This window comes from Hylobates moloch, unplaced genomic scaffold (genome assembly GCF_009828535.3).
Source record: "Hylobates moloch isolate HMO894 unplaced genomic scaffold, HMol_V3 SCAFFOLD_8, whole genome shotgun sequence".
Taxonomy (NCBI): domain Eukaryota; kingdom Metazoa; phylum Chordata; class Mammalia; order Primates; family Hylobatidae; genus Hylobates; species Hylobates moloch.
Genome location: NW_026652283.1, coordinates 82433510 through 82458784, shown reverse-complemented (window position 1 = coordinate 82458784; position 25275 = coordinate 82433510). Strand labels below are relative to the sequence as shown.

The 25275-nt window shown below is 43.2% G+C and overlaps 1 protein-coding gene across 3 annotated transcripts in view; it reads right to left on the bottom strand.

The window, feature by feature from the left end:
* Positions 1–2926: 2926 nt before the first annotated feature.
* The window catches only part of SETD2 (SET domain containing 2, histone lysine methyltransferase), a 149966-nt gene continuing 127617 nt past the window's right edge, over positions 2927–25275 (bottom strand). For all 3 annotated transcript variants that reach the window (XM_032161749.2, XM_032161751.2, XM_032161750.2), the window contains 4 exons: positions 24210–24321; positions 6267–6347; positions 4135–4236; positions 2927–3750 (listed from right to left, as the gene is read on the bottom strand). In XM_032161749.2, coding sequence (XP_032017640.1) covers positions 3589–3750; positions 4135–4236; positions 6267–6347; positions 24210–24321 — 457 coding nt within the window. In that variant the 3' untranslated portion in view covers positions 2927–3588. The remainder of the gene's footprint in view (positions 3751–4134; positions 4237–6266; positions 6348–24209; positions 24322–25275) is intronic.

The window sequence follows — 25275 nt, the reverse complement described above, 5'->3', positions numbered from 1 at the left end:
TCAGTAGTTTCCCCCACACCTAAGACTCCCAAGTTGGTGCTGAGGGACGCTGGGTTTGAGATCATTTTCCTGACTTGTTCTATGAGCAGCAACAAGGGGAGGCTGGAGGCCTGTTCCTCTAGACAGGAGGCAAGAAGCAGGCTGGTCCTGGGCAGTTAATTACCAAGGGCCTCAGGTCACCTCTAGATAAGAAAAAAGAAAACGCTCTCTTTACAAGACCTGAACTCAGGACAAGGAGTTCCAAATGTACTTCCACATCTGCTCATGTGGTTGCTACACACGCCAAGGACAGGTGGGTCTCCTGGGCAGCTCAGGACAAGGCAGGTGCAGCCAAGTCCATGCATATGCACTCCATGCATATGCCCACCCCAAAGGGGGAGGCAGGTAGGTTGGCACAATAAGTGACTTTTGAAGAAGGTGCTATAAAGACAAGCCTTGCCTAGGAAGGAATAATGGCTACCATCCTGGCATCTACCAGCATAAGTAGGCTTCAGAAGCACAGCCATCCAAACTCACTCAGAAGACATGGGTTCCAGTCATGGTCTAGTGGGGCCCAAGGTAGATCCTGTCCCTCTGCTGAAATGAGATGCAACTGAGATTGACTACTCTGTGAGTACCAAGCTCATCAGACTGCTGCTACTGCTACCCTCAGAAATAGCTGACCAGGGCTGCTTAAGACTCTGTAAATCTTTCCCTTAAACTAAGGAAGAACTGGAAGTTTATAGCCACCTTCCTCCTCAGATGACCTTAGGGCAATAACCCTGAAGAATCAGGAGAGAAAGCAGGGAAGATACGCACCAGCTGCTGGAGACATCATAACCTGGAGCTTTGGGTCAAAACCATGCATCTGATTTGGTTGCAAGCAGCAGTGCATGTGGCTGTACCCGTGCACTGCAAACCCACTGAAAAAGAAATGCCCCCTTTCAATGTGCTTAAGCACATTAACTAAAATATTCTCTGTAACAGACATAATTCCAAGACATTAAGAGGGCTGAGCATTACCATCTGCGCATGTGATATAATAATATGCTTTAGGCCAGGCGTGGTGGCTCACGCCTGTAATCCCAGCACTTTGGGAGGCTGAGATGGGTGGATCACCTGAGGTCAGGAGTTTGAGACCAACCTGACCAACGTGGAGAAACCCCATCTCTACTAAAAATACAAAATTAGCTGGGCATGGTGGTGCATGCCTGTAATCTCAGCTACTAGGGAGGCTGAGGCAGGAGAAATTGCTTGAACCTGGGAGGCAGAGGTCGCAATGAGCTGAGATCGTGCCACTGCACTCCAGCCTGGACAACAAGAGCGAAACTCCGTCTCAAAAAAAAAAAAAGTGCTTTAAACAGTTTTGAAGGCTGCAATATCATGAGAAAACAATAGCACATCTAAGTTTAAAATAAGGATTTCCGGCCGGGCGCGGTGGCTCACGCTTGTAATCCCAGCACTTTGGGAAGCCGAGGCAGGCGGATCACGAGGTCAGGAGATCGAGACCACGGTGAAACCCCGTCTCTACTAAAAATACAAAAAAAAAAAATAAGCCGGGCGTGGTGGCGGGCGCCTGTAGTCCCAGCTACTCGGAGAGGCTGAGGCAGGAGAATGGCGTGAACCTGGGAGGCAGAGCTTGCAGTGAACCGAGACTGTGCCACTGCACTCCAGCCTGGGCGACAGAGCAAGACTCCGTCTCAAAAAAAAAATAAGGATTTCCCCCTCTTTTAACACTTCCTTTAATATAAGGATATTAGAAAAGTTACTGAACCTCTCTGACCCTTAGTTTTCCTCATCATAGTGCCAATTCCTGTGCCTCAGGACTGTGACCACAACCTGAGCTCTAAGTGCTCAGCACAGTGCCTAGCAGGCAGTGACTGCTCCAATTGCTACTCACCCTGCCAAAGATTTGGCAGGCCACAGCCTGACCTGACCTCAAGAACACTGCTGCAGTGGGCAGAATAACCCTGGTGAGACACAGGTGGGACCAACCTTTTTGCAAAGATGGGCCCCAGTCTGGCCTGAAGCCCTCAGCCTTCCTCACTGCCTAGATAACTGATCCAACAAGTGGGAGAGAGGTCTCTCACCCAAGCCCTGCATCTTCCTGAAAATGTTCACTATCATCATAACCTGTGCACTATACCTCTTTTATAGGGGTCCTATCCTGTCCTCTAGTGTCCAACCCCAGTGTTAGGGAGCACAGTGGGAAGCTAGGGAACCCAAACATCAAATGAGCATTTCAAACCAGGTGTCCAACACTTTGGGAGTCTAAAGCAGGAGCATTACTTGAGGCCTGGAAGTCAAGACCAGCCTGGGTAACATAGCAAGACCCTGCGTCTCTACAAAGATTTTAAAAATATATTAGCTAATAGTCCTAGCTACTCCAGAGGCTGAGGCAAGAAGATTGCTTGGGCCCAGGAGTTGAGGGATGCAATGAGCTATGATCACACCACCGCACTCCAGCCTGGGCAACAGAGTGAGACCCTTTCTCCCCACCCTCCCCCCGCCCCCCCAGAAAAAGCATTCCAGTGGGCTTAGAAAAATCAAGTCCATGGGGGGAAAAAGATTCAATGCTTCTCTCCAGCCAGGAGAAAGTATCAAGGGAGAAGATAAATTTGCCTTTCTCTTGACTGATGATTAACCAAAATAAAGAAGCCTAGTGCCAAAGAGGCCCTAGATGCTGCTGCTTTTGCTCTGGAATGCATGTGCAAATTGACCCAATGCCTGAGCACAGCCAAAAGATCCCAAGCCTACAAGTGTCAGTCACCTGGCAAATGTCTGCCTCAGTCATAGTAGGACCTGTGGAGAATGAACAAGTCCTGTAATAAAATCCAATCACAGGGATTAACCTTGGACTTCACACACCTAAGGCCACTATCTCTCCTTCTTCCAGTGACATCATTACACACAAATATGCTTGATTAACTTTTAGGGAACACACATGCCAAGTTCTTTAATTGATTTTATTTTTTTACATAAAAAGTTCAGTAAAAATTGGATAAAGTAAAGTGATTTTAAGCAGTAAATCAATCTTATCAACATAGCACAAGGCTGGCCAAAACCACAAGGCAGCCTGCTTTGGAATATTTACATGATAACAAATTAAACCTTGCAGGAGAACTTAAACTGTCCTTACAAAGTCTTCCTGTGATCCTAGCATGTAGACGCTAAAAGCAAAACGAAAACCAAACAAAAACCAGGAAAAAACAAATTATTTTCAATATATTCACATATACATTAAAATATAATACAGATCATCAGGGTAAAGGGTTGTGGGTGGGGATGCGCATGGGTCTGTGCGCTGACAGCACCGCCAAGGAGGAGACCCAGGTTTAAGAGTGGAGTCAGGTCTGGCCAGGGTCTTTTCTAAGCCCTTGCACCTCTGATGGCTTCTAACCGCATGCCAACAGCTCACAACTAGGTAACCACTTGTAGATGGAGTTCATTTTTGTGGCCTTCGGTTGACATCTGCAGGGTTGAATTCCCCAGGGTGATGTGTCATCAGTAGCACAGTGCTGACAGGGATGGGACAGAAAGGCCCACAGGATTTCCTCTCCCTAGAGTCTGTCTTACCTGACCACCCATCCTCCCACCCTGGCCCAACAGTCACTCTAATTCAGTGTCCTCTTTGGGTTTGTAAACAGCCCCAAACTTCTGCATGTACTTCTTAATGTACTCCTTGGTTTTGTGTTTCACATTCTCATTGCACTCCAGGTCCTCAGGATTCTTACAGTACTTCAGCTCCTTATTCATAACACCGTGAGTCAGCTGTCCAGGGCACAGGAAGAGAGACCATAGCCACCAATCAGAGCAGAAATGATATGAGGGGGAGGACAGGGGTGGTAATCCAGCCTGCTGCTTCAGGGCCCTTCTCACCAAGACAGGAAGTTAATAAGGGGGTAGATGTTGGGGCAGGCTGGTGCTATGATCACCAGAAAGGACAAGCTGAGCTCTGAAAATTTCGTAGAGAACTACTGATGTCATGTAAGGTGTGCATCCCTCCCCAGACCTTCCCTCCCCGTTCCTGGGTCCCCATCCCTGACATCTGACAAGAGAAAAAAAAAATACTTTCTATGATGAAAAGGGCTTCTTAGAAGGTACACAGTTTGCCCAGAATGTTGCCTGGTGGGCTACCAAAAGCAAGGGGAGTACCTTGCGAGCCAGATGTTTAAAGTCTTCAGTTGTGGTAATTCTTCCCACTTTGCAGTCAGGTTTCCGGTAAGGGTTCAGGCACTGGACGATGAATTGGGACATCTGCAGGCAGAGAAAAGAGAACACGTTGCTCAACAGTCCAGAGAGGGCAAGGAGTTGTACTGAGGAAGTAACTAGAAAAAGTAGTGAGTAGAGCCAACCAATCCTTCTCCTTTTCCTCCCTCAGGTTAACTGGTTTGGACAGTGGAATACTAGTAAGCCAGTAAGATCTGAGAAAAGGATACGGGCTCAGCCTGAGAGGGAAAGAGCTCCCCTGGATGGACTAAGCAAGCCTTAAAGGAGGCTGGAGGGACTCAACAGCATGACTTCAATGCTGAGTCCTTCAGCAGCCCCAGGTTTCAGTCAACAAATTTTGTGTCCTTGGCATAAAGACAGTAGCTGGGTTCTCTGGGCCCTGGAGGCAAGGCAGGGCACGGCAGGTGTTCCAGAGCTTCTATGAGGCTTAGCAATCCCAGGAACCACAGGAATTTTGTCATTGAAGGGTAGTTAGATTCTTTAAGTGGTCATACCACAGCATGTGAAGCAGATAGAAGCATGATATGACAGCCAGCAAAGGAAAACCAGAGCAGAATCCTTTTCATTCCACCACTTACTATGTCCTCCCTGGGCTGTCTAAGTATGGTCTGTCCTACCCAGGTGCTCCCAAACACTCTAGAAATAGGACCTTCAGAGGTATCTGTGGTGCTAAGATCACAGGGGACAAAGAGAATAAAGAGGCCAGCCATAGCCATTTCATCAGAGAGCACTTTGAACAAAGTCTACCCATCACTAAAATTCAGTGAGCCTTCAGGTGTTCAAAGAACAAGGCTATATCACAAGGTAGGTAGGCACTAAATAAACAGCTGCTGGTTGAATGAGCTGAAATACCAGTATGTTCACAAAGGGATCATAAGAAACTAAATTTTATCCCTGGATAAGCCTTTTAACTCAAGGTTTTTCTGGGGTTTCCTGGCCTCCAAACTCCCTTCAGTCTATCCCCTCAAACACAGATAGGGATTTCATTACCCCCTGCTTAAAATTCTGCAATGGTTCCTGATAACCCACAGACATATAGTTCCTATATGAAGAAGCACAATACCATTCCACCTCATTTTCAACAGCCCTCCCATACCTTGTGCTATAGCCCATCGGGCCACTTACAACTCCCTGGAAGGGAAGATGCTCTATCTTGCCCCTGTACATTCTATTGACATAAGTTAGATCCCCTGCTGATCCATCCGGCCAATTCCTACCCCTGATTCAAGCACCCTTCCTGACAGCCCGGATTGTGGCTCCCAGCCCTAATATGGCATACTTTTCACACAGCTGCCGCTACTTATTTACAGGTCTGTTTCTTCCAAAACACTACAAGCCCCTTCAATGAATGAAGATTGGAGTTTAGAACCTAGATGCTATGAAGCAGACAAGTTTAGTGTCTTGATGGCTGGTAAGACACACTTCTGATAGCATAAAAAGCATAAAAAGGAGCAGCATTCTCCCAAGCCCTGGAGAATTAGGCAGCTACCAAATGAGATATTACAGAAACAGAAGTGGACTTTGAGCCAGAACGCCTGAGTTCAAATCTTTTGTCTAGAACTTGTCTTCTCTGAACCTTAAGAGTTCTTTCACCTGAATAAGAGGAAAGGCAATCTGTCTTGCCTACCTCAAGGGCTGTTGTGGGGACAAAATGAGTCAATGGGTATTAAAGTGCTTAACCAGTTGAAAAAGGCCACACCTCTTTCGCCAATGTGTCATTCACATAACAACTAAGTCAAATCACAGAAGCAAGAGGAATACCCAAAGACACAGGCAGCCTACCACTACATATAGCTTTCTTTTGCCATAGATGCTACAGAAGGCCCACAGTCAAACAAGCAAATGTGGTCTGAGAGGGGCTCCTGTCAAGCCAAGAAAAGATCGCTGAGGAGTTTTCAGTGCGAAAAGAAGCACTTCAGCAAGACACACACACAAGGAACACCTTGTGTTCCTGCCTATCTTGGGGCAAAGGAGATACTCGATATACTTAGGACAAGAAAGGAAAGGGTTCAGGTTTAAGCCTGAGAAGCTTAGTGCTTATATCCACCAAACCTTACCTCTTTTCTGAATACTTCTTTGCTTTTCTTTGCTAGTTCACTGGAGGTGTCTGCTTCTGCTGTCTTGGGCTTTTTCGAGGCCTAAAAATGGAGAAGAAAACACAGCAGTGCTGGCATGAGAAATCAGTTTAGTGATGCCCTACTGTCCCAGAACCCTCCTTTCTTTCCCCTAGGAGGGATACCTGATTCTTGGTATTAGAATCCATTTAGAGGCCCTGACTCAGGTATAAGGCCTGGAGTCAACTTGGCTATTATGTTTCAAATCCTGTTACATGGTTTGGCTCTCCTTCTTATAAGTTAAGTTCCAATTCTCTACCCTAAGTCAAAGCTACAACTTTGATATAGCCACACATTTCAGAGTCACTCATGTCCCTGTTCTGGGTTCAGCTCCCTGAACTATCAAGCAAGGCCTGCATAAAACAAGCTCCATCTCTCCCACCTCTGAAACTCTAGGATTCCAGGACAGAGGCAAAATGCTCTGTTCTGAAGATTCTTGAATACTCATCACCTTTCCTCCAAAGGTGGAGTTGGCTAGACTGTAGAAGACAGTCTCAGCATGCAAGAGAGGCTCCTTGGAGGTTGGTACCTTCAGTTTAGGAACAGAAAGATTAAGGAAGTATCACGATATTGACGGGAGGTGATGAAAGTCATCAAAGTCAGTGAACAGATAAGTAGATGATGACACAGAAGGTACTCTATGTCCCCAGCTGGCAAGATAATGACAAACCCAGGAACATTCCCTTCCAGCACTGCTGGAAGGAGGCTTCCAAGTTCCCTCTAACTAGGTACTGCACCAGGAGGGGATGAGTTGGAAGCTTTGGTATTCAGAGCACCTGTCATGCAGGCCATCTCCCCATACCTTTGCCCACCACTAGCCATCAGGCCCCTTCCCAGTAAATGTGCTTTTCCATGGAAAATAATAATTATGAGCATTCCCCTCCAAATATAAGTTACTTCATAATGGATCTAGAAGCTGGAGTTGATATTATAGGTACTTCACATTTTTTTGTTAGGGGCATAGGGCAGAATAATTTTCCTGCTCCCCACCCATCTCCTGGTTCTGTTTCTTCCATTTCCATAAACAATATGAAGGCTCTGGTTCTAAAGCAGCTGGACTAGCTCCAGAGAAAGGTGGCACTCCCTTGGCTTTAGGCTGTTACAAATCAACTTTCTCTGCTGTGTCATAAAAGCTTTACGTATTTTCCATTTTTCCAATTTCTTCATGTAGCTGTATGGGGAGATTAGGGGGCAGAGTAAAAAGAACATAAAGATCCAATTTGTTTTTTAAGAAAACAAAACTAAGCAAAAATAATGCTAATAATATAAGTTAAGTCTATTTGCAAGTGTTTTGCTTTGGGATTTTATTTTTTTTTCCCCCAGTTGTAGAGGGTATGAGTATGCTCCACAATAAGACCTCAGGTAGCAAGGGATCAAGCATTATTTGAGTAAGTCAAGAAAACTTCAACACATCCCCAGCTGTTCTCTTGTAGCTCTCAGAAGTGAGTAGCAACAGAAATGAGTACAGAAAGCCCCTTCAGGTCTGGGTATCTCAAAGATCTGGGTCCTATGGAAGAGGCCAGGCTCTCAGTGAGGGTACTATGTAAATAGGAATGTCCTGTTTCACTCTGGATAGGGTATGCACTCACAAAGCTAAATGAACCCAAAGCACTTTTAATAGATTTATAATTTAATCCCTGACTTGGTGAGGTTGGCTGGGGGGGGGGTGACCTTTAAAAACACAATTATAGAATACAATCCACTGAGCTCTGTCTAGGAGCTTTCTTGGTCCTCCTGAGTGCTGAGCAATTGGGATCGAGAAAAGAAATGATAAAATGAGGGGTCCCAGACTTACATCATGGAAATCATGAACCAAAATGGAATACTCTTGAGAGTACTGAAATTCACAAAACCTTCTCTTCATGGTCTGTGATTTGCAAATGGCATGGGAAATAATTTCAGAAACTGGCTAACATTTACTCAAATCCAATGCCAGGCAAAGTAACCAGAGTCAGAGTTGAGGACAGCACTTGTTATTGACATGAACTACCTTCGGACCCCCCACTACAAAAAAGTCCCATTTAAAAATTTAGCAGGTAAGGCTGGGCACGGTGGCTCACGCCTGTAATCCTAGCACTTTGGGAGGCCGAGGCAGGCAGATCACGAGGTCAAGAGATCAAGACCATCCTGGCCAACATGGTGAAACCCCATCTCTACTAAAAATACAAAAATTAGCTGGGCGTGGTGGCGCGTGCCTGTAGTCCCAGCTACTCGGGAGGCTGAGGCAGGAGAATCGCTTGAACCCGGGAGAGGTGGAGGTTGCAGTAAGCTGAGATCATGCCATTGCACTCCAGCCTGGGAGACAGAGCAACACTCTGTCTCAAAAAAAAAATTTAGCATGTGGGGCACAGTGACTCATGCCTGTAATCCCAGCACTTTGGGAGGCCAAGATGGGGAGACTGCTTGAGCCCAAGAATTCGAGACCAGTGTCTCTATAAACAAAATTTAAAAATTAGCTGGGTATGGTGGCTGTGCCTGTGGTCCCAGTTACTTGGGAGGTTGAGGTTGGAGAATTGCGCGAGCCTAGGAGGTTGAGGCTGCAGTGAGCTATGATCAAGCTACTGCACTCCACCCTGGGCAACAGAGTGAAATGCTGTCTCCAAAAAGAAAAAAAGCACTTTTAAGGAAACCACCAGAGAATAGGGTGGGGGCTCTGATATATAAAAAAGCAAGTGCTTCCAGATCCTCAGCAATAATCAGTTTGTCTTTTCTCTATGTTGGCTTATATAGAGTATCAGTCAATTAAAGATTCTGGTGGAAATCTATGTGAGGCTGTGGACAGTTAAGAGTACACAATGAAATGAGCAGGCAAAGCGCCTGGCAGAAAGCCAGAGTTTATTGCCTTTAGAAGCTGACCCTGCTGTCAGCCTTCATCTGTGGCACATTTGGATTCCTAGGAAATCTGTTCTAATTATGACAAGGCAGGCCTGAGTACCTTTATATTACCCAAGGTGAAGCTTGAGACCTTCTGGATTAGTTGGCAATGGCCTTAAGCTTATTGGGCAGTTCTGGTAACCATACACAGGCTGTGTAACACAACAGAATCATCCTTTATTATAAATATGGACATGACTATGTCACAAAGCCCATGTGACTTGGAACCAAGAGGATATGGCTTGAGTTATAGAAATGAGTCCTAACAAAGGCAGAGCAGGACATACCCAGCTAATACTTCTCTCTCCCTGTATTTAATTAAATACTGTTTAGAGGGCCGGGCATGGTGGCTCATGCCTGTAATCCTAGCACTTTGGGAGGCTGAGGTGGGTGGATCATGAGGTCAGGAGTTCGAGACCAGCCTGGCCAAGACGGTGAAACCCCGTCTCTACTAAAAAATACAAAAATTAGCCAGGCGCGGCAGCGTGCGCCTGTAATCCCAGCTACTCGGGAGGCTGAGGCAGGAGAATCGCTTGAATCCAGGAGGTGGAGCCTGCAGTAAGCTGAGATCATGCCACTGCACTGCAACCTGGGCGACAGAGCGAGACTCTGTCTCAAAAAAAAAAAAAAAATACTGTTTAGAACATAAAACATAAATCATCCAGTGAGGAACTACATCTTTTGTGCAGCACGAATCTAGAAGCAGGAGGAGAAGCTGAGCCATCATAAACACTATCCACACAATTCAACCTAAGCTCTGCAGCACATGAACCTGTACATGTCAATTTTTAAAAGGTTAAGATCCTTGAAAATAATAAAAACTTAGTACAGCTGGTGTTCTGCATCTGTAAGGCCAGCCATGGATAGGAAATATTGAAAAAAAAATACAATAAAAATAATACAAATAAGAACCAATTTTTAAAAACCCCAATGCAGTATAACCACTATTTACATAGCATTTACATTGTATTGGGTATTATACGCAACACAGAGGTGATTTACAGCATATGAGAGGATGTGCGTAAGTGACATACAAACACTACGCCCTTTTATATAAGGGACTTGAGCATCCTTAGACTTTGGCATCCACGCTGGGGTGTCTTGAAATCAATCCCCTATGGTTACAGAGTGACAACTGTAATGTGTCTCAAAGTATTCTTCTTTTGGTTGATTTTACTCGGGATCCTTTAGGCTTCATGAATCTGGATGCCTATGTCCCTCTCTCAAGATGGGAAATTTTCAACATTATTTCTTAAACAAATTTTATATAGGCTGAACGTGGTCACTCAGGCCTATAATCCCAGCACTTCGGGAGGCCGAGGCGAGCAGATCACTTGGGGCCAGGAGTTCGAGATCAGCCTGGCCAAAAAAGCAAAACCCCATCTCTATTAAAAATACAAAAAAGCCAGGCGTGGTGACTCACGCCTGTAATCCCAGCACTTTGGGAGGCTGAGGTGGGTGGATCACAAGGTCAGGAGATCGAGACCAGCCTGGCTAACACAGTGAAACACTGTCTCTACTAAAAATACGAAAAATTAGCCAGGCGTGGTGGCAGGCGCCTATAATCCCAGCTACCTGGGAGGCTGAGGCAGGAGAATTGCTTGAACCTGGGAAGCAGAGGTTGCAGTGAGCCAAGATCACGCCATTGCACTCCAGCCCGGGTGACAGAGTGAGACTCTGTCTCAAAAAAACAAATAAACAAACAAACAAATTAGCTGGGCCTGGTGGTGCATGCCTGTAATCCCAGCTAACTCAGAGGCTGAGGCACGAGAACTGCTTGAACCTGGGAGGCAAAGGTGGCAGTGAGACGAGATCACACCACTGCGCTCCAGCCTGGGCGACAGAGCAAGACCCTGTTTGAAAAATACATTGGCTCTCGATGCCACCTCTCTGCAATTCCCTCAATGCAACAAATACTCTAAAACTACTATTTTAACATAACATAGTTAGAGGAGATCTATTATACCTTATGACTGTTAATTAAAAGCCAGGAGGTAGCAGTAAATAAACTGCTGCCTCAATTGTGCAAGTAGTAATAATTCAGGTCAGAGGTGCTCAAAGGGAAGATTTGACTTTACATTTTACACTTACCACCACTTACACTTATCTTGATGGTGAGTACAAGACAATGAAGGGAACAACAATGGATGGAAAAGAGAAAAGGAACAGTCTCACAATGTTTAGTCTCATCATCAAAAGCTTTTTACTACCAGACAGCACTCTTCAAAGAATTATCTGCCCATTACATGCCTTCCCCATGTCACTCCATACAGCTCTCTATGTCTCCAACAAGCACCAATTTACTGATGACTCAAACCCAGATTTGCCTGCCTAGCAGCCACTGCAGAGAGCTCAAACTCCACAATGAACTTATCTCCACACCTCCTCCTGCTCTTTCTTTCATTCCCTAGACTGAATGATGGGATCTTATCCACCCAAGCTAAGAATGAGGGTGGCAGGCCATCCATGACTCCTTACTCACTTGTTTGCTAAACCCTCAATCCTGCTTTTCAGTCTTGGCAAGATTCCCCAACATCTCCAGTCGTAGTTCCTAACTTTGCCTAACTATTAATACTCTTCAATTTGATTTCACTATTACTGATCTCACCTTTATTAATGAGCCCATTTCACTAGGACACACATGTGACTGACTCCCTTGCATTAAAACCATTTATTGACTCCCAAGTACCTATTATACAATATTACATTAACCATACTAGCAGAGCACTAAGACTTCAGACAATTTAAATCTAACCTACTTTTCCATATCTTGTCTTGCTAACTTCCCTATATGCATCCAAACTCTCACCAAACCAAATTATTTTTCAGTCTCCTATATATACTGGCTTGTCCTGTCTTAAGCCTTTGCAAAAAATCACCTTATCTACTTAGCATACTCAGTCCTGGTTACCTACAGGTAAAACTGTGCTCCTATACATCTCAAACCATGTATCTCTCTGTTCCCAAAGCATTTCATACATTCTTCTACTATAGCAATTATCCCACTGTATTCTTGCTTTATAGACTTAAATGTAAGACCTAAAACCATAAAAATCCTAGAAGAAAACCTAGGCAATACCATTCAGGACATAGGCATGGGCAAGGACTTCATGTCTAAAACACCAAAAGCAATGGCAACAAAAGCCAAAATTGACAAACAGGATCTAATTAAACTAAAGAGCTTCTGCACAGCAAAAGAAACTACTATCAGAGTGAACAGGCAACCTACAGAATGGGAGAAAATTTTTGCAATCTTTCCATCTGACAAAGGGCTAATATCCAGAATCTACAAAGAACTTAAACAAATTTACAAGAAAAAAAACAAACAACTCCATCAAAACGTGGGCAAGGATATGAACAGACACTTTTCAAAAAAAGACATTTATACAGCCACCAAACATGTGAAAAAATGATCATCATCACTGGTCATTAGAGAAATGCAAATAAAAACCACAGTGAGATACCATCTCACACCAGTTAGAATGGCAATCATTAAAAAGTTTGGAAACAAGAGACACTGGTGAGGTTGTGGGAAATAGGAATGCTTTTACATTGTTGGTGGGAGTGTAAATTAGTTCAACCATTCAACCATTGTGGAAGACAGTGCGGCAATTCCTCAAGGATCTAGAACCAGAAATACCATTTGACCCAGCAATCCCATTACTGGGTATATACCACAAGGATTATAAATCATTCTACTGTAAAGACACATGCACACATATTTTTATTGCAGCACTCTTCACAATAGCAAAGACTTGGAACCAACCCAAATGTCCATCAACTATAGACTGGATAAAGAAAAGGTGGCATACATACACCATGGAACACTATGCAGCCATAAAAAAGGATGAATTCATGTCCTTTGCAGGGACATGGATAAAGCTGGAAACCACCATTCTCAGCAAACTAACACAAGAGAACACAAAACCAAACACCGCATGTTCTCACTCATAAGTGGGAGTTGAACAGTGAGAACACATGGACACAGGAAGGGGAACATCACACACTGGGGCCTGTCAGGGGGTAGGGGACTAGGGGAGGGATAGCATTATGAGAAATACCTCATGTAGGTGATGGGTTGATGGGTGCAGCAAACCACCATGGCACATGTATACCTATATAACAAAACTGCACGTTCTGCACAGGTACCCCAGAACTTAAAGTATATGTATGTGTGTGTGTGTATATATATATATATATATCTATATAGATATATATATATATATATAAATAAATAAATAGAAGAAGCCAATCACAAAAGGCCATGTATTGTATTATTTCATTTATATAAAATGCCCACAAGAGGCACAGCTATCAAGAAAGAAAATGGCTCATGCCTGTAATCCCAGCACTTTGGGAAGCCGAGGTGGGCAGATCACAAGGTCAAGAGATCGAGACCATTCTGGCGAACACAGTGAAACCCCATCTCTACTAAAAAATATAAAAAAAAATTAGCCGTGCGTGGTGGCGGGCGCCTGTAGTCCCAGCTACTCAGGAGGCTGAGGCAGGAGAATGGCGTGAACTCGAGAGGCGGAGCTTGCAGTAAGCCGAGATCGCGCCACTGCACTCCAGCCTGGGCGACAGAGCAAGACTCCATCTCAAAAAACAAAAAAAGAGAACACATGGACACAGGAAGGGGAACATCACACACCGGGGACTGCTGTGTGGTGGGGGGAAGGGGGAGGGATAGCATTAGGAGATATACCTAATGCTAAATGACGAGTTAATGGGTGCAGCACACCAACATGGCACATGTATACATATGTAACAAACCTGCACATTGTGCACATGTACCCTAAAACTTAAAAGTATAATAATAATAAAATTTAAAAAGAAAATGGATTAGTGCCTGGGCTAGGAAGTCACTGCAAATGGGTATGAGAGGTCTTATCAGGAGGAGGAAAATGTTCTAAAACCAGATTATAGTAATTGCTGCATAATTTGGTAAATTACTAAAAGCTATTAAATTGTAAATCTAAAGTGACTAGATTTTATACTAGGTTTATTATACCTCAATAAAGTTGCTGCTGCTGCTGGTTTGTTTTTTGTTTTTGTTTTTTTGAGATGTAGTCTCGTTGTCGCCCAGGCTGGAGTGCAGTGGCACAATCTCAGTTCACTGCAACCTCCGCCTCCCGGGTTCACACTATTCTCCTGCCTCAGCCTCCCAAGTAGCTAGGACTACAGGCGCCCCCCACCACACCTGACTAATTTTTTGCATTTTTTTTTAGTAGAATTGGGGTTTCACCGTGTTAGCCAGGATGCTGTTTTTTTGTTTTGTTCTGTTGTGTTTTGTTTTTTTTTTTTTAAAAAGCTTGTCCAGACTTGTGCTTCTGGTCATGGCAGATTAACTGTTAAATGAATTAGCCCTCTCAGAGTTAAAAACTGGAAAACTAGACAAAATACATGAAAAAGGCAGTTTGCACACATTGGACATTAAGCAGCACTAAACTGATCCTGAGACAAGGGACAAAATGAGGTAAGCCCTATGATTACCTTGGCTTTTCTGCCTGGAGAAATTTACCAGACTCTGGGGCAGAGAGGAAAACCCAAGCACAGCATGGAGTTCTCAGTGAGCTAAGGAGACAGGGACTGGAATTTAGAGTATCTGAGATAAACTATAAGCTAACAATTCTCAGAGCTCACAGAAGGCTGGGAAACATGTGAGCTTCCATCAGCTAAAGTGAAGAGATATCCATTAGATAACCTGTGGCATTCAGTGGAGATCCCAGACAGGCGATGCCTTAGGAGATACCGTAAGAGAAAAAATTACTCTGGACTCAACCCGACAAAGATTAAGAACAGCCTCTAAAAAAATCAAGGTGATCCACAAGTAACCTGACTGGCTATCAGAACAAAGCTCAACATTCTTAATGGAAAGTAACAAAATTCTGAAACTCAACAATGTAACAGTCACAATGTCCAGTGTTCAACTGAAAATAGGCAACTATTAAAAAGCTATTATAAATGTTCACAGTTATGAAAGAAAACATGAACACAGTGAAGAAATTAAAACTACTGGGCCAAAGGGACAGACTCCTGAGAAGCACAGGTGGCATCATGTTCCTGACTGCCCTCGCCAACCACAGTAGCATTCCTGGTAGCAGTAGATTGGTCATCTGGAGAACCACTACTGGCTGAGCATGCCCTACCTGACCACAGGGCAGGAGTATGGCTACACTGTAGTGCACAGGGCAGAGGCCTTTGAGGCCATGAAGACAGCCAACACTTCCAAGTTCCCCTCAGATAGATTTGTTGTAGACTAGCTCGACCATCTCAATGTCACCAACAAATGGTCTTAACCCTGAGCTATCAAACACCCCCCCCAAACTCTTAATTTTTTTTTTTGAGACAAGGTCTCACTCTGTCACCAGGCTCAAGTGCAGTGGCATGATCTTGGCTCACTGTAGCCTCGACTTCTGGGGCTTAGGTGATCCTCCCACCTAAGCCCTCCAAGTAGCTGGGACTACACATGTGCACCAACATGCCTAATTTTTTTTTTGCATTTTTTTAATGGTTTTGCCATGTTGCCCAGTCTGGTCTCGAACCCCTGGGCTCTAAGGATCCACCTGCTTTGGCGTCCCAAAGTGCTAGGATTATACAGGTGTGAGCCACTGCAGATCACAGGGCTGCCCTGTCTTTATCTGGTTATGGAACTCAAACTGTAGCTTCTATAAAAATGTAAGCCTATGGATCAGAAACTTATTAAAACACACAAATATAAAACAAAAAAACAAAATAAAAAACACACAAATATGAGTATAGTGGTCTGCATATAGAATACCGGGGACTCTAACCCCATTAATACTTAAAAAATATCAGGGATTTCCTGGGGAACACATGGTATAAAATGTATTTTGAAAAAAGCTACAGGCCAGGCGCGGTGGCTCACGCTTGTAATCCCAGCACTTTGGGAGGCCGAGGCGGGCGGATCACGAGGTCAGGAGATCGAGACCACGGTGAAACCCCGTCTCTACTAAAAATACAAAAAAATTAGCCGGGCGTGGTGGCGGGCGCCTGCAGTCCCAGCTACTCGGAGAGGCTGAGGCAGGAGAATGGCGCGAACCCGGGAGGCGGAGCTTGCAGTGAGCCGAGATTGCGCCACTGCACTCTAGCCTGGGCGACAGAGCGAGACTCCGTCTCAAAAAAAAAAAAAAAGCTACAATAAAGCTACAAACTATGATTTGCAGGTATTTGCTTAAGTATGAGATACTTGATAGGGGCTTTATCATGCAAAGTTAGTTTGCTTAACTGCCAACACTTAAATGCAGTTTTTCAGTTAAACATATTCCTAAAAATAGCATTTTATTCTGGGACTTGACTACAAAAAGTGGACATTTAAATGAAGTAAAAATGGCCACGTGCGATGGCTCACACCTGTAATCCCAGCACTTGGGGAAGCCCAGATGGGCAGATCACTTGAGGTCAGTAGTTTGAGACCAGCCTGGCCAACAGGGCAAAACCCCATAAAAATACAAAAATTAGCTGGGCGTGGTAGCAGGCGCCTGTAATCCCAGCTACTCGGGAGGCTGAGGCAGGAGAATCACTTAAACCTGGGAAGCAGAGGTTGCAGTGAGCCGAGATCACACCACCGAACTCCAGCCTGGGCAACAGAGTGAGACCCTGTCTTGAAAAAAAATAAAATAAAAAATGAAAAACACAATGAAGTGAAAGGTATTTATCAGCACTGTTAAAAATAAAAAAGAAATTAAAACTATTAAAAAATATGCAAATTAAAATTTGAGAGCAGAAAAATATAACTGAAATTTAAAAATGAATCAATGGATGAGCTTAGCTAATTCGATATAGCAGAAGGTAAATCAGTGAACTTTTAAAAGAGGCCAACAGAAACCACGCAAACTGAAGCACAGGGAGAAAAGAACTGAAAAAAATTTGACAGAGATGTGGTGCTCTGTGAGACAGTATCAAGCGGTTTAATAACAGGTATATAATTGGAGTCCCAGGAAAAGGGACAATGGTATAAAAAGATATATTTGAAAAAAATTTCCATATTTGATGAAAACTACCAATCATGGATCTAAAATGTACAAGAATCACAAGCAGATTGAACACAAAGAAAACAAAACCAAGGTATATCACAAACCGCTAAAAACTGTTTATAAAAGGCAAAATAAAGGCATATGGGGGAAAAAGATAATTATATTTTTATTATAAACTATTATTAAAAAATGGAAACATCTTTTAAGTGTTGAAAGGAAGAAAATATAAATTTAGAATTCCATATCCAGTGAAAGTATCTGTCATAATAAACCTGTACATGGATGTTTTTAGTAGCTTTATTTATAATTGCCAAAAGTTGGAAGCAACCAAGATGTCCTTCAGTAAGTGAATAATAAATAAACTGCGGTACACTCAGACATTCAGTGCTAAAACCAAATGAGCTATCAGGCCATGAAAAGACATGGTGGAAGCCTCAATGCATATTGCTAAGTGAATGAAGCCAATCTGAAAAGGCTACCTACTGTAGCTAACTATATGACATTCTGGAAAAAGCAAAACTAGGAAAACTGTAAAAAGATCAGTGGTTACCAGGAACCGGGGAAGAGGGATGAGGAGAGAAGGCATGATGAATAAGAGGCAGCTCAAAAGATTTTTAGGGCAGTGAAACTATTCTGTATGTTACTGTGATGCTGTATAGATGACATGATACCTTTGTTAAAACCCACAAATGTACAATACCAAGAATGAACACTAATGTAAATTATGGACTTTGGGTGGTAATAATGGGTCATAGTAGACTCATCAATTGTAACAAATGTACCACTCTTGTGCTTTGATGTTGACAGAAAGGGAAGCTTGTGCGTGTGTAGTGACAGGGGGTATATGGAAACTCTCTGTACCTCCTGTTCAATTTTGCTATGCCAAAATAGAACTAAAATTGATTTAAAAATAAAGACTACTTTTTAAAAAGTGGTAAGATAAATACCTTTCTTCAGACAAACAAAAGCTGACAAAACGCATCAACAGTAGATCTGAAATACTAGAAATGTTAAAGGAAATTCTTTAGGCTAAAGGAAAATGATTCCAGATGGAAATTCAAATCTACATGAGAGAATGAAGAGTGCTGGAAATGGTAAATATGTGGGTAAATATAGGACTTAATGGTAGACTGTGATAAGATAAATATGCATACTGTAAACCTTACAACATTGTTTTTTCAAATGTGTAGGTATAAAGAATATAAAGATCCCTTTATACTCTTAGAACACTGAGGACTGCAAAGAGCTTTTATTCATATGGGTTATGGCTATCAAAATTTTTCATATTAGAAATTAAGTTAAACTGAGAAAAAAATTAAGCATTATTTTAAAATAACATTAGCAAATCTATTATATAACAATACATATAACAATAATATAATTTTTTGTGAAAAATAACTGTTTTCCAAAACTAAAGCAATTCAGTTAAGAGAGGCAGTTTTACATTTTGGAAATCTCTTTTAACATCTCACTTAGAATACAGCTGAAGTCTCATTGCCTTCTGCATTCAAATATGTCATGTGCCCCCTGGAAAATTCTATGGTATATTTGTGAATGTACCAAATGTGACAGAGGCACGTAATGTTTTCATATTATTATTAAAACAGCTTTGACCTTGTGGCTCCCTTGAAAGAGTCTTAAGAACCTAGAGGTCCCCACACCAAACTTTGAGAACCACTGTCTTAAAACAACCACCAAGAAGTAAAGCAGGCCAGGTGTGGTGGCTTACACCTGTAATCCCAGCACTTTGGGAGGCCACAACAGGAAAATTGCTTGACACCAGAAGTTTGAGACCAGCCTGGTTACCAACACCACGAGACCCTGTCTCTACAAAAATGTACAAAAATTAGCTACTTGGGTGCCTAAGACGGAAGGATCATCTGAGCCTGGTAAGTGGAGACTACAGTGAACCCTGATGGTGCCACTGCACTCCAGCCTGGGAAACAGAGTGAACCATGGCTCAAAAAAATAAAAAATAAAAGAAAATAAAGAGGTATGGCTAAGCCAGTAGGAAAAACAAAAACAAAAACAAAAAACAGAATACTTGAAATAAATTCTAAATCAATCCAAAAGAAAGCAAAGACAAATAAAAATTAAAAAACAAATAATAAGGCTGGGCATGGTGGCTCACACCTACAATCCCGGCACTTTGGGAGGCCGAGACGAGTGGATCACCTGAGGTCAGGAGTTCGAGACCAGCCTGGCCAACATGGTGAAACCTCGTCTCTACTCCAAATACAAAAATCAGCCAGGCGTGGTGGTGGATGCCTGCAATCCCAGCTACTCAGTAGGCTGAGGCGTGAGAATCGTTTGAACCCGGGAGGCGGAAGTTGCAATGAGCCGAGATCGCACCACTGCACCCCAGCCTGGGCGACAGAATGAGACTGTCTCAGACCGGAAAAAAAAAAAAGTCATCCTTAAAGACTGAATTGCTTTGCACAAGTACTTGTCAATTCCTTTATTTACAGTACCACTTCTGAATTTTAGGGCCTATAAACATAAGCCTTGAGATAAATTTTACTAAAAAAAAATTCAAAGGTTTCCCACCATACAAAGGTTCATATTCTTTTTTTTTTTTTTTTTTTTTTTGAGACGGAGTCTCGCTCTGTCACCCAGGCTGGAATGCAGTGGTGCGATCTCGGCTCACTGCAAGCTCCGCCTCCCGGGTTCACGCCATTCTCCTGCCTCAGCCTCTCCCAGTAGCTGGGACTACAGGCGCCCGCCACCACGCCCGGCTAATTTTTTGTACTTTTAGTAGAGATGGGGTTTCACCGTGGTCTCGATCTCCTGACCTCGTGATCTGCCCGCCTCGGCCTCCCAAAGTGCTGGGATTATAAGCGTAAGCCACCGCGCCCGGCCTAAAGGTTCATATTCTTTTACATTTTCAAATCCCCAAGATCTATCCCCAACAATGCCCTTCCAACCTCATGCTGGATTACAAGTTTTATGATGCCTATGTTCCTCCTGCAAGTAAACAGAGCTATTCCCCAAACATATCCCGAACACTCCCTTCCTTCCCTGCCTTTGCTCCAGCTTTCCTTTTAGCCTATCTTTGCTTACTGAAAAATTCCTCATCCTTTAAAGCTCAAATGCCACTTTCTCACAAAGTCCTCCTAACTTTCTCTGGTTGAGTTTCTTGTATGCTCCCAGGATGAAAAAGCATGACAGAGCTATAAGCAACCATTTGTACCATGCTGAGGAAGCACATGGTGCAGGACTGCCAGTGTAGGCAGGGACAGGCTTGAAGGAGACGTAATCTAGAAGGAGGCTGGCTTGAAGCCTAGGGGAATGTGTGTATCTCCTAAGAACTGAGGGGGACTCAGCTCTTCAGTATAGAGAAATTAATCTGATTGATTCTATATGTGAATTTCTGACTGAAAACCAAGACCAAATCTTAACACTTGCACTCAAGTAACTAAAGTTATAAGCCCTGTCGTGGTTTGATTTTTTTTTTTTTTTTTTTTTTTTTTTTTTGAGACAGAGTCTCGGTCTCGTTGCCCAGGTTGGAGTGCAGTGGTGCAATCTTGGCTCACTGCAACCCCTGTCTCCCGGGTTCAAGCGATTCTCTTGCCTCAGCCTTTCAAGCAGCTGGGATTACCATGTGCTCAGGCATGTGCCACCATGCCCAGCTAATTTTCCTATTTTTAGTAGAGACAGTGTTTCACCATGTTGGCCAGGCTGGTCTCAAACTCCTGACCTCAGGTGATCCACTCGCCCGGGCCTCCGAAAGTGCTGGGATTACAGGCTTGAGCCACAGGGTTTCACCATGTTGGCTAGACTAGTCTTGAACTCCTGGCCTCAAGTGATTGGGCCACCTCGGCCTCCCAAAGTAGGCTGCTGTGCCTAGCCTATGATTATTCTTTTTGGGAGAGAAGACCTCTACCTTTATTTGTTCACAACAGGAAATACATTTGGCAGCTTAATTCTTTGTGCACTCTCATTATTATTATTTGTGGATTTATTTATGTATACATACAATGGCAGAAAAGAATAAAAGGGCCTCTCCAATCTTCTCTAACAACTGAGCGAAGCTGACACCTTTGAATCTCCATTAGAAGTACTACCCTATAACCCCCCGAGGCAGTTAAGAGCTAGTATTAGGAGGAATGTTTTCTCTTTATAATCTCCCATTCCCTTTCGTTTTTATACATGTACCTCCCCCAACACACATGAGCATATCAATATATCAGAATTAATTGTGATTAAGTGTTAGATTTAGTTTAGTGCTCTTTTCCTTCCTAGGATGGACTATATTTTCTTTTGCAGGCCTCTAAAGTCCTTGTTTGTTGTCTCTACAACAATTTTTAAAAATTAGCCAGGCATGGTGGCATGTACCTATAGTCCCAGCTACTCAGGAGGCTGAGACGAAAGGATTACTTGAGCCCGGGAGTTCGAGGTTACAGTAAGCTATGCTTGCCCCACTGCACTCCAGCCTGGGCTACAGAGTGAGGGAGACCCTGCCTCTAAAAACAAATCAAAGCAAACCAAATGACAAAATAAATAAATCCCTCAGTTTACCACTTAACCACATAATACTGTACATTTTCAAACCTTACCTTCTTATGACCCCTGGGAGCAATAACCTTGCCTTATACTGCTTTTGCATCCCCAGGTCTGGGCATGGCATTTGTGCTGAATAGGAACTCAAATGTCTGATAAATAACCAAAATGTGAAAGAGTGAGATTAAGTTCAGATCTGTGTGATTTAAAATGTGTATTTAGAGATCCAAAGTTCCAAGCTAGTAGATTATAATTCAGGCATTGCCTTTTGGATATAATACTTTCAAGAGCCTACTCCCCAGGCACACATGCACCTACAGTAAAACAGAGGAGTAAAGATCAAACATAACCTGACAAACGCACTCACTCTGGGTGGTTGGATATAGTAAGGTTTTATTATCATACTTCTCTTACAGTTGATCACAAACAATACTGCCAATTATTTAGACTTCAATGTGTAATTACCTTGGGACCTTGTATCACTTCAGATTCTGATCTAGCAGGTCTGGGACAGGGAGGGACAGGAGTGAGAGTCTGCATTTTTAACAGGTGGTGCCTGGTGCTGTTGGGTGCTGAGCAGACCTAACTACTACAATAAGCTCATTGTGAAGGCACCAGCTCCATGGTCAACCCCTCCAGTCCATCTCCAGTAGAGAGCCTTGTAAAAGGCAAATGTCACTGCTCAAATCACTTTAAAGGTTTCCCTTTCTCACCAGCTAGCCAGAGAATGAAGGTCTAATTGTGTAGCATGGCACATAAGCTGCCCTTTTACTTGGCCCCTACTTCTCAGCTCCTACTTTGTGCTTGGCTAGTTTGATGACCTGGATTTCCTAACACAGGTCTTCATATAAAAAAGACAATTCCTTGAGTATTAAATAAGCAACAGTGAACTTCATGCCCATTCCTCATTTGCTTTGAAAGGCCTAATTTAATACGCATATACTAGACCAAAAGACTGAATCAAGATTAATAGTTATGGTGCCCATGAACTTGGGCTTATAAGAAGGGTAAGGCCTCCAACATGCTTTATAAACTTGGCCCCAGAACTCAGCTGTATTGCTGCACCAGATCTTACCTTAATCCCTTTGTTTATTTTTCGAAAGATATAGCTAACACAGTACAGAAGTCTGGAAATGGGAGTTGTGATTTTTGTTTGTATTTAAGCTTACATATAATTTAAATGGCAAGTGCCTAGCAGTCTTGGGCATATTCCTAAATGATTCAGGAAAACATGACAGCCCAACAGCTGGAGTGAAGTGGCTAAGTGATTTATGTGATTCATTTGAAATTTAGCAAACTCCACATGGATTGAACTTAAGTGTGTATCTTTTTGCAAATGCCAAACACATGTGAAAAGAGAAAAACATTTCCTCCAAAAGTGAATAAAATATAAACAGAAGAATGAATTCATTTCTACTTTAATCCCTTCTCACTCCAGCTCCTTTTCTTCCCTCTTCCTTCTTCCACGTATTCCCAATAATTTAACCACTGAAGTACTTAATTATTTTCAAAACTAAAAAACATTATTCAGGTTTTAGAACATAAAAATATGATATCTGATTTCATTCAAGACACTTCATACAGCCAGCTGTCGTGGCTCATGCCTGTAATCCCAACACTTTGGGGGGCTGAAGCAGCCAGATTGCTTGAGGTCAGGAGTTCAAGGCCAGCCTGGGCAACATGACAAAACCTCATCTCTACTAAAAATACAAACATTAGCCAGGCAGGGTGGCACACACCTATAATCCCAGCTACTTGGGTGGTTGAGACATGAGAACTGCTGAAGCCCAGGAGGCAGAGGTTGCAGTGAGCCAAGATCACACCAAAAAAACAAAAAACACAACAACAAAACCCACCCCTCCTATTGGTTTTGAACAGACCAATCATGAAAGCATATGTTATGGGCACTAATAACAAAAAGCAAAGAGAGGCCGGGCGTGGTAGCTCACATCTATAATCCCAGCACTTCAGGAGGCTGAGGCAGGCAGATCACCTGCGGTCAGGAGTTCAAAACCAGCCTGGCCAACATGGTGAAACCCCGTCTCTACTACAAATACAAAAATTAGCTGGGCATGGAGTGCACATCTGTAGTCCCAGCTACTCGGGAGGCTAAAGCAGGAGAATTGCTTGAACCCAGGAGGCAGAGGTTACAGTGAGCCGAGATTGTACCATTGCACTCCAGCCTGGGCAATAGAGTGAGACTCCGTCTCATTTAAAAAAAAAAAAAAAAGGCAAAGAGAGAGAACAAGAGAGGCCCTGAAGCGATCATAGTAATGGGTGTTTTGAACACCCCTCACAATTCTCCCTCAAATGAGTAAGTAGTTAGTATACATCTGAGTCTCTGAATGTCTAAAAAAAGGCCATTCTTTCTCCCTGACTTCATCTCTACATCTTGATACATGCATGGTCACTCACTTATTTTTCAGAATAAAGAAAAAAGAATCCCAAGACCATGTGGGATGGTCTTGGATGGACTCCCAAATGATCAGGAAATACATGTGTAAGCCATACTCACCTTCATGGGGTTTTCATCATATGTTGGAGTTCCCAGGTCCATCTCAGCTTCATGCTCAAGGCTGGCATCATCTCCTGGGCTTTCCCAAGTAGGAGGATCCCACTGAGTCTGCCTAGAAAGAGATAAAAGCAGCCATGCTGTCAGGGCTAGGAAACAGAGAATTCTGACATAAACATCACTGCTCATACATACATAAAATACAACATACAATAAGACATAGAATAAATCAGCTCCATGAGTTAGAGACAAACCTTTTCTATCTTCCTAACAGCAATGATTCTAGCACAGAGACATGCCCCTCCTCAATGACAGTATTGCTGTGGGCAATGATGTGGCAACACTGACTGGGTGTCAAAGAGAGCAGTAAACCCAAACATCCTGTCTGTCTCTCACCTGACTCTTAATGTCATGCAAGTAAGATTGGGCAAAGCTTAAAATGTACAGGAAATAGGTCCCTGCCTATGTCACCCCTCTGTAGATGAAGAGGTAAATAGTGACTGTATCTAGCATATAATTAGAGCAAAATAAATCATGTAACACCTCTCACAATCCTTGACCACGTGAGAAAATTATCCCTTGCTTTAGGAGTTTTCTTTTTAATAGTTCTGCCCCTCTGGCTTAATGACTGACAAGAAAAATACGTACAAGGTTAAAAACTTGTACCCCTGGCCAGGCGTGGTGGCTCATGCCTGTACTCCCAGCACTTTGGGAGGCTGAGGCGGGTGGATCACCTGAGGTCCAGAGTTCGAGACCAGCCTGGCCAACACGGTGAAACCCCATCTCTACTAAAAATACAAAAAATTAGCCAGTCGTGGTGGTGGGCACCTGTAATCCCAGCTACTCAGGAGGCTGAGTCAGTAGAATAACTTCAACCTGGGAGGCAGAGGTTGCAGTGAGCCAAGATCGTGCCATTGCACTCCAGCCTGGGCAACAAGAGTGAAACTCTGTCTTAAAAAACAAACAAACAAAAAACAAAAACTTGTACCCTCTGCTAAAAATATTCTCAACCGACTGCAAAAAGAAGGTTTCAGCCATGTTAACTCATTAAATGTTTACAGTCATTTTG